This window comes from Zonotrichia albicollis, chromosome 4 (genome assembly GCF_047830755.1).
Source record: "Zonotrichia albicollis isolate bZonAlb1 chromosome 4, bZonAlb1.hap1, whole genome shotgun sequence".
Classification (NCBI taxonomy): domain Eukaryota; kingdom Metazoa; phylum Chordata; class Aves; order Passeriformes; family Passerellidae; genus Zonotrichia; species Zonotrichia albicollis.
The window spans coordinates 74,190,816-74,205,508 of record NC_133822.1 but is presented as its reverse complement, the minus strand read 5'-3'; the positions used below and the strand labels follow the sequence as shown (position 1 = coordinate 74,205,508).

Sequence of the window (14,693 nt, the reverse complement as noted above, 5' to 3'; positions counted from 1 at the left end):
TGGGGTGTAGGATTTTTGTAATAAACATTTTCCCCGTGACACCTATTTTTCTGGAAAATACTCAGAAATTATTGACCTGCATTTTTAAGAAGTACAGGCTTGTTTATGTAACAGACTTCGGTAATAATTTGTATTTGACTGTGGACAGCTGGAAAGCAGACACAAGTGCAGATAATTTAAATGGGAAAGGAAATGGGCAATCTGTCTCTAATTAAGGGCTCTGGTATGAAGTGGGCTTATGAACTGCTAATTTAACTAACCAGCCTTAGTTCAGTGCTATCACAAATGAAGGGTGCAGTAAAAGGTACGGGCAGCTCCCAAGTGAGGTAAATCTGGTGCTGCACACGCCCCAGCTCTGAGGAGCAGCAAAGGCAGCTCCCAACACCACTCTCATCATTGCAAGCAGAGCCTGCAGTTTGTGGAGCACTCTGCCCCCACGGCACAAGGGATTTCACTGAGTTCTGCTGGGGCAGCTGAGAGACAGAGAGCAACTGCACAAGTGTCCTGCTCACGTGGTGAGAACCAGCGCAGCTCCCTTGGCCTCCCTAGACTGATATGGCCATAGTGCAGCAGCTGAGCATGTTATCCATTATCTGCAGCTCCAGCTGTGCCTGCATGGCTAATCCAGACACATCTGAGGCAAGGCTTACATGGCACAAAGCATGCTGCTCAATATCATATCATTTATCAGGAAGAGACTCCTGGATAATTTCTGCAGCAAGGATAATTTCAGCTCACAACTCAGAGCCAAGCGAATATGGCAGAGCAAATAAACAAGATCAGAGTTATTAGGAGGGCTACTAAGTGATCCAAGCCCCCTGAGTGATCCACGTGCACATCAAAAAGTCATTGGAATTATTTAATTGTTCAAATGACCCATGTTGTGCAATTTGAAAGCAGTTTGTTCTGAGCACTGAACACTCCATATTCAAGCTGTTCTCATTCAAAGTCCACAGCTGCTGCAAGATGGGAGATAGTTTGTGAACTCCTACCTTTATAAACACTTTAATTCAGCCACTTATTCAGTTATACCTTTATTCAGCCACTCTTTCCCCCATCTCCTTAATTTACCCTAAAATTCATGGCAAATTTACAGCAAATATTTCAAAATGAAATCTTGTAATTTCTTGTGAGCAAGTGTACAAAGGGAGGGAAAAATCTAGGTTGGAACCAGCTTTGCTCACCAAGTGGAAGGACATGCACAGAAAAGCAGTGACAACATGCACCTGGCTTTGTCAGTGAGCCACCCTTCTGAAAGCTGTCCCTCCATCCTGTCCTCCTTCCTGAGGCTGATTGTCCTTCAGGGAATGAGAAGCCTTTATGAATACTGCAAGATAAATAAAATTTATATGGCAAATTCTGGTTCAAGGCTCCAGCTCTCATACCTCTGTTATCTAAACATTGCCAGCAGAACCTCCATAGAGCCACCTGAAGACAGCAAAACACAATTTGGAACCTGTCAAACATGAATTCCCTTTGTGTGAGAAAGGAATCAGTCCCTTAAAAGGCAGTTCACTCCACAGGACAAAATCTTCCTTTGCAACAGCTAAGCATACACAGGGAAAAAAACCCCATTGATATCTCACACCCACTTTATTCCAAGTAAATACTTTTAAATAATTAATCACCATCACTATTAATTTACTTGCTTTTTTTCCTTGGTATCCCAGGGCTGTTGCTAATGGCGGTTATTTAAGGCCTCACATCACAGAAACCTATTTTCATGCGAGGTTGCAAAGGGCAGAATGAGAGGAAGGGCAAACAGCACTGTGGAACGTAGCTGACCCAGCAACATCAGGAACAGTGACAAACATAAAAGGAGGACGGTGGAGGTGCTTCTGTGCTGTGGCTCCTCAGTGACTGCAGGAAACTAACAGAGAGAGGCAGATCCCTGATGGCATCACTGGCTCCTAGGAAGGCAGCGTGCTCAGGGTCCTGCCACCCCATGCCAGGGGAAAATGCCTCGGACAGTAAGTTTGTCACTTGATGTGCACTCCTGCACCCCAGGAAGAAGCATCAGAGATGAGAGCCAGACACTGCAATACCCTGACAGTGTGTGAACAGCAATTAGCAACTCTGTGGACAGAAACAGATTTTCTGGCAGGTCTCATTAATCTCTTCATGCAGATTCAACACTCGTGAAAGAAACTGTGTGAGTAGCCAAGAACATGAAGTCTCCTTCACGTGAGGTAACTCAGCCAACACCGCTGATCAAAGACTGGGCAAAAATCCAGGGATACACTGCTCTGGGCTTCTCTGGCTCACTGCTGGACTGTGACAGTGTTTCTGTTATCCTGTCTGAAAAGGAGCAACAGGAGTATTTCATCCACCTTCCTAAATGCATCTCTGCACCAGCCTGCAAACAGCAGCTTGACTTACAGCTTACAAAGAACGCACCTTCCAAAGTGGGAGATCAGATCTTTTAAATCGCACCCCACAAACAAACCTTTTGCTGCCCGCTCTCCACTACAGAACCAGCACCAGAAGCCCTTCCCAAAGGCCAACTCAGAGCTTGCCCCTTGCTGTCACACAGATGATGCCTTCATCCCCAAAGCTCCACAGCTTTTCTGCAGATTCCTTCCTGCCTGACGCAGAAGGGGAGATTCAGTGGTCATTCCCTGGGGGCTGCCTGGGACAGGACAGGAGTGGACAGCTGGGAAGGAGCTGCATTTCTGAGGTGCCTCTGGTTTGCTCAGCAGTACCAGCCCCTCTGTGCCAGCAGCAACACCTGGATTCAGAGCTGTTCCACCTCCAAGCACCCAGCCCCTCTGTGCCAGCAGCAACACCTGGATTCAGAGCTGTTCCACCTCCAAGCACCCAGCCCCTCTGTGCCAGCAGCAGCACCTGGATTCAGAGCCGTTCCACCTCCAAGCACCCAGCCCCTCTGTACCAACAGCAACACCTGGATTCAGAGCCGTTCCACCTCCAAGCACCCGCTGGTCCATGCCTGCATCCCACAGGGATGACCTGGGAACAGAACACAGCTGGGACTCCCGGACAGCCATCTGCTCAAGCTGCAGCTGGGCACCCCAGAGCACACAGAGCTCAGCTGGCCCTTGCAGGGCTGCTGGGAAGGGCCTGAGCAGAGGATCAGCTGCCCCTCTGCTGGAACGAGCCCTCAGAGCCCAATGAGCGCTGCTGTGCTTCACACCCACGAGAGCACTCAGATCTGTACCTGCAGCCTGTTCACATTCTGATCAGCACAGGAACTCCACCCTGGACTCAGAGTTACAAGGCTTTTCCCTGGCTATTCATCCTCTCTAACTTGCACAAATAAAGGAGCACTGATGCCAGCTCTGTCTGCACTGTATTTAACTGGCAGCCTCTGATATCTGAGTGAGTTTGTGTCTTGTGTTACAAAGCCCAGGTCTCACAAAATTGATCACTGCAACTGCTATAAAAGAATGCTGTGTTTGGCTGCAGGGCTTTTTAAAATTTTCTTTTGTAAGTCAGTTGCTTTCTTAAAAAATGAAGCTTAACTCTTACTGTTTGTTTCCCATTGCTACTGCTCAGCAAGCCCACTGCCAGGATACGAATCTGGCTACTTCTTGGGTTGCCTTCTTGCCCAAACCCTGGTCTGGCATAACCACAATGGAAGGTAGGACAGATTGGTCAGAAATATCTGAAAAGCAACTCTCTACCATATCAAGAGCAGGTTTAATTAGCCTAATGGATCTAAGAATCACAGCCTTTTACCTCATAGAGTGTAAGTACATCTCTCAGTTACTGAGTTGACCTTTATAAAAAGATAACTGAGTCACGTTTCATCATTTTATCCAATTACTCCATTTTGTCTTTTATTCTTTTGGAAAGTCTTTCCTGTTGTCTTTGGGAGTGAATGGAGAAGTGCTATGAGTATGTCTACAGACCAGATTTCAAGGTTTTTCTAAGAACTGCTGCAGCAATCCAGGGGCTGCCAGGACTGGGTGGCCTTGCATGAGCAGAGGCTCATCTCCAGGGGTCCCTCACAAGTACACCATTCCATGATTTTGTGAATGCCTCTCAAACTTAGCTTTACACAAAGATTTCAACCCAAACCTGCCGAGGTGGCAGCTGCTTTCATTGTGTATCTGCAGCACTGCCAAGACTTGGGTAAGTCATCTCAGCAATCAAGTCTCCAGAGAGTAAGATAAATTTTACAAATTATGTGCTTAGATGTGGGGATTTAAAAGTCTGCCTACAGTGTTTAGCCAGTCTCTGCCTGGAATGGGGTTGGAAAAGGTGGCATTAGATGAGTCCCTCTTGGCTGGATAGTAAATACAACCATCTGGTGTAAGCCTGCATTACTGATAGTACAGGAGAGCAGGGACTGAAGCTGATGAGAGATCAGAATGAGGAAGGAAATCCTGACTGAAGTTTTAATGAGCCACGATCTTTTAAACCACAGAATGAACCTTTGCCATGGAAACAGTGACAGGCTCAGCTCTCTGTTCTACCCTGTGCCTCCTATCAGTGTTGCTCAGTGCCAAGCTGCTGCATGGAATGGGCAGGGCACTGAAAAACTCAGCTCAGAGTATTCTGAGCACAAATTCTGCACTGCTGCTAATTAGAAATGCTGCTCTGGGCATAAACCCAGGCAGAAACACTCTCTTGTTTGTAAGGAAGGCCTGCCAATAGTAGCAGAAGTAATAATTACCTCACAAGAATCAACACCCTCCCACAACAGAAGAGAATAAATTAATTAGAAGTGTAATAACACGCGTTTTTAGAGAATCATGGAATGGTTTGGGTTGGAAGGGACCCTGAGGGTTATCTCTTTCCAGCCCCACTGCAATGGGCAGGGATCCTTCCACTAGACCAGGCTGGCATTTTGCCACTGTTTGCTATCCTTGTAGAAAAAGCAAAAAAGGGTAGGACAGTCACAGTGGAACATTCTAGTCTGAAAAATGAATTTATTTTTCCTTCTAAGTACAAGGTATTCATACCCCCTTAGGCAAGCCAGTTACAGGGGCTGGCACAGACAGAGTTAAAAACAATAGTAAGATTTCCTATACAAAAGTCTCCTAAAGTAGCTAAAATTTCTTATTTTAAGACACTTGAGAAGTCTCTTGTGTATTACTTCAAAACTGATGTGAAATAGACCCTTAATTTTAGTGTGCAACTTGACTTAAAGAGTCAGAACCATAATGGTCTGGTTTTAGCACCCATCCTTCCTCAGTGAGAAGTGCTCAAGTGATCCAAATGCAGAGACAGCTGCCAGAATCAGCAATGCCAAATCTTACAACTCTATCTCCACACTCACCCAGGGAAGAGTGGTAAAATTACTCTACTGGAGATATTTTCTAGTCCCACTTTACAGCTCCATCTCTTATTAGCAGTTAATAACACACTTCAACATTACAAGCTGTCTACACACTCTGATCTAGCTTTGTACTGTAATTTTTCAAATTTAAACTCATGAAAACCTGAGCTTATTTTATGATGATTCCTCAGATATTCAAGGCTTTAATTAATGCAAGCAAATCCACTGAAAACTTTCAATCCCACAGTGGTGACAAAACTGACAGGAGGTTAAAGCTCAAATCAACACACCATCCCTTGAAATGTCCTGTGATGGAATTCATGAAAAGTCTTTGTGGTTTTTCTCAGTCAGAAAACAGAACCAGAAATAAGAGTCTTCCTTGTCCTCAAGTGCCATATCCACACATTTTTGACACTTTCAGGGCTGGTGACTCCCCATGGCTATCTGTTCCAATGTTTTAAAACCCTTTCAGTCAAAAAAAACCCCTTTGCTAGTATCTAATCTAAGCCTCTCCTAAGGCACTACTTTGCCCTTTTCTTGCCATCTCCTAAGAACATGTGGAAAAAAGTCCCAGAAATTCTTCCTTAGTGGTTCTGCTATTGCTCTGGCTATTTATTTATAAACTCCTGAAAAAAAAAAAAAAACATTTCTCAAGATCCATCTACCTCCTGGTTTACCTAAAAATCCCTGCAGTTTGTGCAACACTGCAGTGATTTACAGTGCAGAGTCTGTTCCCCTAAAGGATCCCACATGGGGGTTTCTCTCTCCATTCATCCTTTCCTTGAGCATCTATTCCAAGTGCTGCTTAAAATTAATTCTGCCTTCTCAGGTGCTGATCTCATTCTCAGCCATCCCAGCTGTTTAATGAGAAAACAGACCCTAATTAATCCCTCTGACATTATGCTTTACCCTAAAGCTTTTGGCCTGCTATCCATAAGGATTTTACACTCCTGTGCCCATCTCCTGAATTTGCATGTTTTCTTGGAAGTTTATGGGATCACATGGCTGCAGATGCTGCAAACTATGGGAATTATTTAGAGACAGGAACAAAAGAAAAAGTGGGAGTGCCACAACCTGGCAGATTACAGAGAAGTAGCCATCTTCTGTGTTCTCATTATCTGTACTCATTCAGATTGCAGGATGCCTTGTATCTCCATTTAAAAGAAAATAGATATATATACACATTTGCTTTCCTATCAGTATCTGAAAATACCCAAGAGATGCAATAATGCTAAAAAAATCTAGGTTAACATAAAAGACTGTAAAGAAAGACTGGTTACCTAAACATGGATTAGGCACTTAAAAATCTTTGGAGAAGTTACTCTGAACAATCCTGGGTTTCCCACACAAGGCGCTACAGTATTCCAATGGCTTTGAAGATACTAGTCACATACTTAAATATAAGGCACTTGATTAACCATTGCACATATTGGTAGCAGGGTTTAGAAGCTCTCATGTCAAGTCCTACTGCAGGAATATAAGGGTGAAAAAGCCCTCACGTTAATCAAAAGCATGATTTGCTCAGGGACACATATAGCATTCCCATTTCACAGCCCTAATAATGGAAAATCAGGCAGCTGGCTGTCTGTTTGGGAGTGCTGGCAGACTCTTGCATACAGTGGTCTGAAGAAGACACCAGGAGCTGGGAGAGGGGGAGCAATGAAAAGGAACAGTCTTCCTGCCGCAGCTTGCCAAGAAAATAAAAATGTGTGAGACAATGTGTTAATGAATATGCCCACAGATGAGCAAGCACTGGTGATTTTGGTAAGGCAAAGATTTTGCAATTAAAATGTCATTCACAGTGGAGATAACGACGATTATCATCAAATTCCCAGACAGGAAACTTCCAAATGCATGTGTAACACAATGCCTCCCATTCCTCTCCAATCCTACAATAAATGCACAGTAGAATTGAAATTTGAGGCTACTTCAATCACAAATCCAAATGGATTCTTTTAATCCTGGTACCGTCTATCTCTATGACAACTACTAATAAAACATTTATTTTCAAGAAAAAGCATCAAACCATGATTTCATGAGATCTCATTTATAATTTCCCATTTCATCTCCACATCAATTTGCCCTTTAAATTACAGTAAGATGGAGACATCTGTAGGTTCTCTGGGAGGTTCTCCCTAACAGCTGACACTTGCTTTTGCTATGAGGCACCATCCCTAAGCGTATCCCAGAAAACTCTCCTGTTCTCCTCCATCTTTCCTCCCCCAGATTAGGTAACTTTGCCTAACCCAAACCATCACCCCACTGCAGCAGCACCTGACCCTTCTCTTTGGAGCCAAAGGTGCATTTTGAGACACCTCTAGAGCCACCAGCCCTTTCCTTAGGCTGAGGGCCCCTGGATCTCCTTCCTGCTCATTGCTATTATCTAATGGTTAGGAGAATAAAGGCCCCTGATTTAAATGGGGTCAAAGCATGGCTGTAACAGCAACAAACTCTTCCAGTCACAGCAGGACTTATTTGCAACTCCAGGTATTTCTGCTCATCAGCTAAGAAACTCAAAAGCAAACCAGAAATTCTGGCATTTTTCTTTCCTGGCTCTGCCTTTGGCCTGGTGGTAGCACTGGGCCAGTCCCCTGCATCCCCAGAGCTTTGCTTCCTTTTCTGTTCAAACAAGGACAGAAATAGATGTTCCACACAAAGAGAAAATAAGACAAAATTTATAAATGTAAAGGTTTTTAAGGAAATGCTGTATTAGAGGAGGGAAAAAACTGATTACCACCAAATGGGGCTTCAAGCAACCTCCACATACAGGAGAGTTATCCCAGTCCTGACTCCTAAGAAGTACTTCCAGAAATGTTACCCCCTTGCTGTTGGCACAGATGTTCAGAGACACTTGCAGATGATTTTGGACTTCTCATCAGTGAAATAATTTGAGATATATTTAAACACCAGGAATGAAAAAAGGAGCTCTATATGAAGTGTTTAATATCTGGTGACTAATTGACTTTGCAGGGGAAGATCTTCCCATGGCTTGACTCGCAGAGAAAGGACAAGATAAGCACAAAGGGTTTTCCATCAGGAACATATTTTATGGGTGGTTTTTACCTTTCTTTTTCTGATCTTTTGCAATTACCAAAATATAATGTCACTACATAGGAATAGAAAATGTCATTTTTACATGGACACACAGTGAAGAGGAATTCTCATGAAACATTTTCATGAGTTTAAGCAACGGGCATAATACTGTACATTTGTTTGATCAAAGATGAAGGAAGCTTTTATCAAAGTAAATTATTGCTTCAATTCCAGTTTTTTTTATTCCTAATAGTCTAAGCCAGTTGGATCCAGAGATGTTTTCAGGACTGAATCCAGGAAAGATTATTAGCTGCCTCTAAAATGTAGGGGACACTGGAAAGCAAATTTAAGCCCACTCAAAATCCATGGGAACCTAATAAACAGCAGTGATATTTAACTGGCATTTCCAAGCTGAGAGGCAGAATCATTGCATTTGTTAGTCTTTAGTCTCATTCTTTCATCATGGTTTAGTGCAAGACACTGGATGCAGCAAAAACTTGTCAAATATCACACGGATCAAAAAGGTGAATTAATTTACTGAAAGGAAAACATTCCCATTCAGTGGTGGAAGTTCAAACTTCCACACGGGCCATGGACACACAGCTCATGGATAAAATACTCCCCAAAATCCCCAGCTGGTCTAAAACTCCCTGAATGCTGGGGAACATCTATTTGGAGTATTATATCCATGTTACTGATGATATAAGTGTGCATGGGTTAGGCAGATAAGCAGACGTGGCACTAGAAAGGAACACTGCTGTAAACAGCATCCTGATGCAGATTTAATTAGGAGTGCAGACAAATTATTATTGTATGACATTTGCAAGAGTTGTTGAAGATAAATTAATAAAATTGGCTTCTCCTAAACAGCCCCCAAGCAGATCCAGTGACTTTAGAAACAGATAATAATCCACATTAGTTATTTTTAAAGTCAAGGTACTCCTAAATTAAAATTGTGACTCTTCCATCCTAAGGTGCTAAATTGATAGCACCATTTCCCTATCTCTGCAATAACTGCTGCCAACAATTTTTTAAAGGCACTAATTCTGGTTTTGCAACCACACAGAAAATTGCTTCCACATCCCTGATATGAAAACTTTTCCCTACTCAACATGCATCACCATAAATTATCTGGTAAGGGTAAATCTTTTAGAAACCATGAATGGTGTTGCAGGACCAATTCACTAAACCTGCCATAAGACACTTGAGAGATAATTGAGATGTCAAGCCTCATCAATATCAACAAACTTCAAGTAAGGACAAGAGGAGAGGGAAGAATGACAGTGAATAATCCCATTATGTGATGCTAGATAACACTCAGCTTGGAAACAGATACATCAGTCACAAATATGAATGTTTTTGAATTTCATCAAAAGTATAAGTAACCTTAATTCCTAAAAAAGCTTTTTTTCCACAGGAGTGATGAGAGAGTTGTAGTCTTTTTTTTTCCATTTTAACTTTCAAGATACAACCTTTATTTCCTCACTCTAACTAACACACAGGAGATAAAATAATTACTTTGGGCAGCACACAGGAAACATGAGTCAATTATTTTTAAAAAATTAAAACATTTCTTCCTGACCAGGCAGAGGAAGCAAAGCCTCAAAGGAGGCTTCTGCCAATTTTCAGTGCTATGAATTTGTTCCCTGTGTTATTCTCAGTTACTGGTTGTGTATCTCCCCTAATCAATACACAAGCACATACATGCCACAATACTCTCTCATCTTGCATCACAGTAACTGCCCACTCACTTTGAAAGCTGACATTGATCACTATCTTGTTTCCCATTTCCCACCCCCTGCACTCCTCCTTGAGCTATCCACCCCTCGCAAAGCAGCATCTCACTTTCTCCATCTGCTTCTTCGACCCTCTCCTCATTGCATCCTCCCCTCTTGCTGGAACACTCCATGGTCTCTCCAGTGTGGCCCCACAGTCTCCTCCAAGCATCACTAACACTCTTTCCCTTTCCTGTTCAAAAACAGTGACTACAGTCAGCTTCCTACTCCAGACCTTGACAGAGGGGAGGGTGTCACACAAACAAGCCTGAGTTAAATAAATAATCCTGCCTTGCAAACTGTAAAACCCTCTGAAAGGCTGTGTTTCACACTGCTCCTCTTCATTTCACCCCAAATGCCATGGCCAAACTGATCTTTACTTGATGAGATGTTCTGGCCATGCCATTCCACTTCTTAAATCCCTTAGCCATCCACATAGCACAGCATTTTCCAATCACTGCCCTGGGAAACTCCCTGGTTCTGCCTGGCACCTGGTGCCATCCCCTGCCAGCTCTGCTTGCTGTGCTTTCATCTCATCCCACAAACATTTCTGTGCCTTCCCCTGCTCAAGCACTCTGCCTGCAATCAGCTCTTGAAGCTCATGGTTATTTATTATTCCTCCATCTCCCTCTTGCTTGTCCTCTCTGTTCTACTCTGTCAAACACTGTCATCTCTTCCACACACTCAACTGCAGAACCCTTCAATGTCCGAAAGAGAGGAAAAATATTACATTCAAATACCATCAAACATCCATTTCCAAGCCAGTGCCTTTCTTTCTAAAACACCTGGCTTTCTCCCATGCATTTAATTTCCCTGCTTTGCTTCCTTTCACAGTCCTTCACCTGCCAGTACTCACATTATACATTTCTTTGTGCCTAATCATTTCCTGCTCATCCCCTTGGCTCATATTTTCTCTCCTGAGTTTTTCAGTGAACATGGCAGGTTACTACCAGATCTTGTTCTGCCTGAGAACAACCTACCTCATTCCAGAGGATAAACAAAGAACATGGCAATTAAAATTCAGGAAGACAAAATCAGAGAGATAGCACTGACATTTTTTTCCCCACTCTCATCAGCAAGTGACATTTGGAAAATTTCAACCAATTCAATAAACAACACAAATTTGTCCCAGTTTACTAAGAAAGCAAAGCTTGTATGATCACACGCTGCCAAGCAGCTCCATCCTAACCCCTTTTATAAGTCAGTATCAAACAAATAATGCCAAGGCAGTGAGGCTCGGAGGCTGTGTGTGCTGAAACACAGAGCAGCCCCAATCAGCATCTCCTGGACTGTGGGATGCAGCAGGAGCTGGCCTGGCCAGCAGAGCAGTGTGGGGCACCCGCCAACAGCCCCCTCCCTCAGCTCCCTGCTTACACTGAAAGCATCCGAGGGTCACCTTTCATTATTTCACCCAACACCAAGCCATTGCCTGCTGCACCTTGTCCAGACCCCCTTCCAGCACCAGATTGTTAGGAACACAACTCTGATGCACCAGTTTCTATAACACTGATGAAGCATTTTTCTTTCTGCCTACCCCCAGCCAGAAAAGGAAAAACCTGCTCTGTACCTTTTTTGAATGATACTGGGGTTTGCAGTCACCAGTTGGGTTTTGGATCCAACATCCTTGCTGTATTCACTGGACAGAGGAGGAAGGTTGCACCTGCACACAAAGACAGCCAAGAGTTTAGATGACACTCAGGACTGACAGGCTTCAGAAAACGTGAAAACCATGGATTACTGCACCAGGCTACAAGTGCTCCCTACTGTACCACACCTACAAGCGTTTTTGTACCAGACTCTGGGGAAACACAGAAATAAAACCTTTTGCAGAGATGAGATCTGTGTAGCTGCTAAGGAAAACCAAAGGCATGCACTTGACATTTCTGACAGGCTGTGGAAGAGGCTGTTACTACCTACAAAAGAACTTTTCTTAAAAATCCAAACTCTTTACAAGTTCTGGTTTTCACCCTGTTTCGTCCTGTTTACCAGTATCAGGCCTCAGATTGATATTACCACTCTGTGGTACTGCAGGCATTATCTAAAGGCATTATCTAAAACTGGCATTTTTAATATTGCACTCTGGGGTACCATCACCCTATAGAACTCACTGAGAAAACACAGAAGAAAAAAATCAGATGGCTTTTTAGACACGTGTATCTCAGTTCTGCTCACAATCCTGTTCTGGTGGGCAGGGTGAGGATGGAATAAAGCCAAAGCAATTGAGCAATTTTCCTTTGGCAAGCAGAGAATCAAGACTCAATAAACCAGAAGTAGAGGGAAACATCCACACAGTGAGCAGCCCTAAAAACTCCTTTGTAAAGACCTCGGAGAAGGAGGAAGGTGCAGGAGACAAAGATGAAGGTACATTCAAACAGTATCCAAGCCTGTGCACTGCCCCAAAAATTATCAGGAGAAATCTACTCAATACATAGAAATTGCACTAAAAACTGGTTTCCAAACACTATTAATTTCAGATTTCTCCTTTAAAACAAAGACATGAAGAGTATTTGGAATGCTTAAAAGGCAAAAATGAAATCATGATTCTCAAAGACAAGCAGAATTTGGGGTTTTTTTTCAGAGAAGGGCTTTTAGAATGTTGTTGGGGTTTTCTCTCTGCAGTTTTTGTTAACTTGAAAAAAATCCAACCAACCAATCCAAAACCAGCCAACCAGCAACAAAACAACCCAACCAAAACCACAGTGGTGTTATAGCAGCCTCTATCTGCATATAAATACCAGCTCTCAAACCCTTAAATTCTCATCACTAAGCAATGCCAAGGAAAAGGACAACAATGTCCTAACTACATGAAACATAATGAATTAATTCACATCCATCAAGAAATACAGAATTTCCAGGAATATTTTCTCATTTTCATGACTGTACTTGTTAAGATGCGTACAATGTATTGAGATTTCAGTCAGGAAACAGCTTCTAGGTCACTGTACCACAAATAAGGAGAAGCTAGAGAAATTCAAAAGAAGACAGAAAAAAAAATCAAAATAAGAGTTTTCAGAAACTGCAGTCATTGATGGGAAAGGAAAGGGCCAGAAGCTTAGGGAAATTTTAATTCCTACAAACAGAAATTATAAAGCCTTAAGAAAAAGTAAAATAAAAGTCAAACAAATATTTGTGAAGGAAGATTTAGAGCTGATCTGCCCTAGGGCAGAGAGGTGGCATGATATTTCTGGCAGATCACAACTGAATGCTCCCTGCTTTGAATAGACACAAGCTCACAGGGCACACTTTTAAAAAGCCATTTTTGGTTCAAGTTGATTTAAAAGCACTATGAAGGACTAAGACCTCACCCTGGTTTTTGTCACCTCTGCATCTAGATAATGACAGTTCTTGCATAAGCCAGTCACAGGTGCATGATTTCAACACATCATCTGTAAGTCTGGTTCCCACCTGACAGTGCAGGAAACATTGAGCAATGGGCTGAGTATCCACAGGAAACTGCAGGAAATCTGTTACCTGATCTTCCCAGTTATTTTCTTGGATTGGTCAGCAGAGTGCTGAGTGTTCTGCAGGTGAGGAGCACACTGAAGCACAAAACTCATCCTAAGAAATTTTATTTTTATTTCTCTTACTGTTAGATCCGGTACTGAGAAGTAAGTACACGAAAATAGAGTTAAAGACATGGCTTGGGACTACTAACCAACACCCTTCTCTTAAAGTAAGCATTAGGAGGTAGGGAGTGGGGGAAAACTTTTTTTTTTCTTAGAAATAAGAATTACAAACTTGAAAATCAGAAGAGCCCATTCCAACCACAATGCCTACACATGGGGACCATATGCACCTTTGCCATTGCACAGGCAGCTTGCTGTGCCTCAGGGGCTGAGAACTGCTGCTCCTCTCATCTCTGTGTTGGAACAACTGTGCTGGTAGGAGATGCTCAGCAACCAGATGAGGAACTCATTAAATACCCTTAGCAATTACAACACATGACTGCAGCCATCTTCTCTCTCTGGACAAAGCTTATGGAAATACACATAAGTGAAATAAGAATTCACATGAAAGGAATTAACAAACAAGGGCAAAACCTGGCAGGACATTTCACACTGCAGAAACTCTTTGAAGACATTGCACAATTTATTTTTTTTTTAATGAGAAGTGTTAGGGAAGTCACTATTGTGCTCTGTCTCAGTTCTCAGATTATAGAAATGAGATTTAGAAAAGATCAACTAAATTTTCCATTAAAATTATTTCATATCACTAATACCACAGAGCCTGCAGACAGCAAATGGGATTCTAGCAGGATTCTCCCTATCACTTATTTCTAAATCAAAACAAGCTCTGCACATATAATGGTTGCTTTACCCTCCCTGCAGAGAAAGAGGGTTTTATGATCAAGGTAAAATAGCTGCTGTTTTGTTGGCTTTTTTTTTAAACTTCTGTTGTTTTTGTAACTGGTTGCTCCTACAGCATTTTAATGTCTATAAAATACAGAATGCAAGAATCTGCATATACACTGCAGCCTCTGGTATTTAGTCTATGGAACACCTCAGGAGTCCTGCAGTAATGGCAATCAGAGTGCTGCTCTCCCCCTGTGCTTTCCATCTTCTCTTCCCTAAGTGCTCCAAGCATATGTTTGCCTTAAATGTGTTCTGTTTCTCTGCATTAACAGGCATTTAATAATGAAGGCA

At 42.6% G+C, this 14,693-nt stretch overlaps 1 protein-coding gene across 1 annotated transcript in view; it reads right to left on the bottom strand.

The window, feature by feature from the left end:
- Positions 1-14,693, bottom strand: part of ST8SIA1 (ST8 alpha-N-acetyl-neuraminide alpha-2,8-sialyltransferase 1) — a 97,882-nt gene that overhangs the window by 33,304 nt on the left and 49,885 nt on the right. Inside the window, exon 4 of the mRNA XM_074540171.1 lies at positions 11,618-11,710. Coding sequence (XP_074396272.1) covers positions 11,618-11,710 — 93 coding nt within the window. The remainder of the gene's footprint in view (positions 1-11,617; positions 11,711-14,693) is intronic.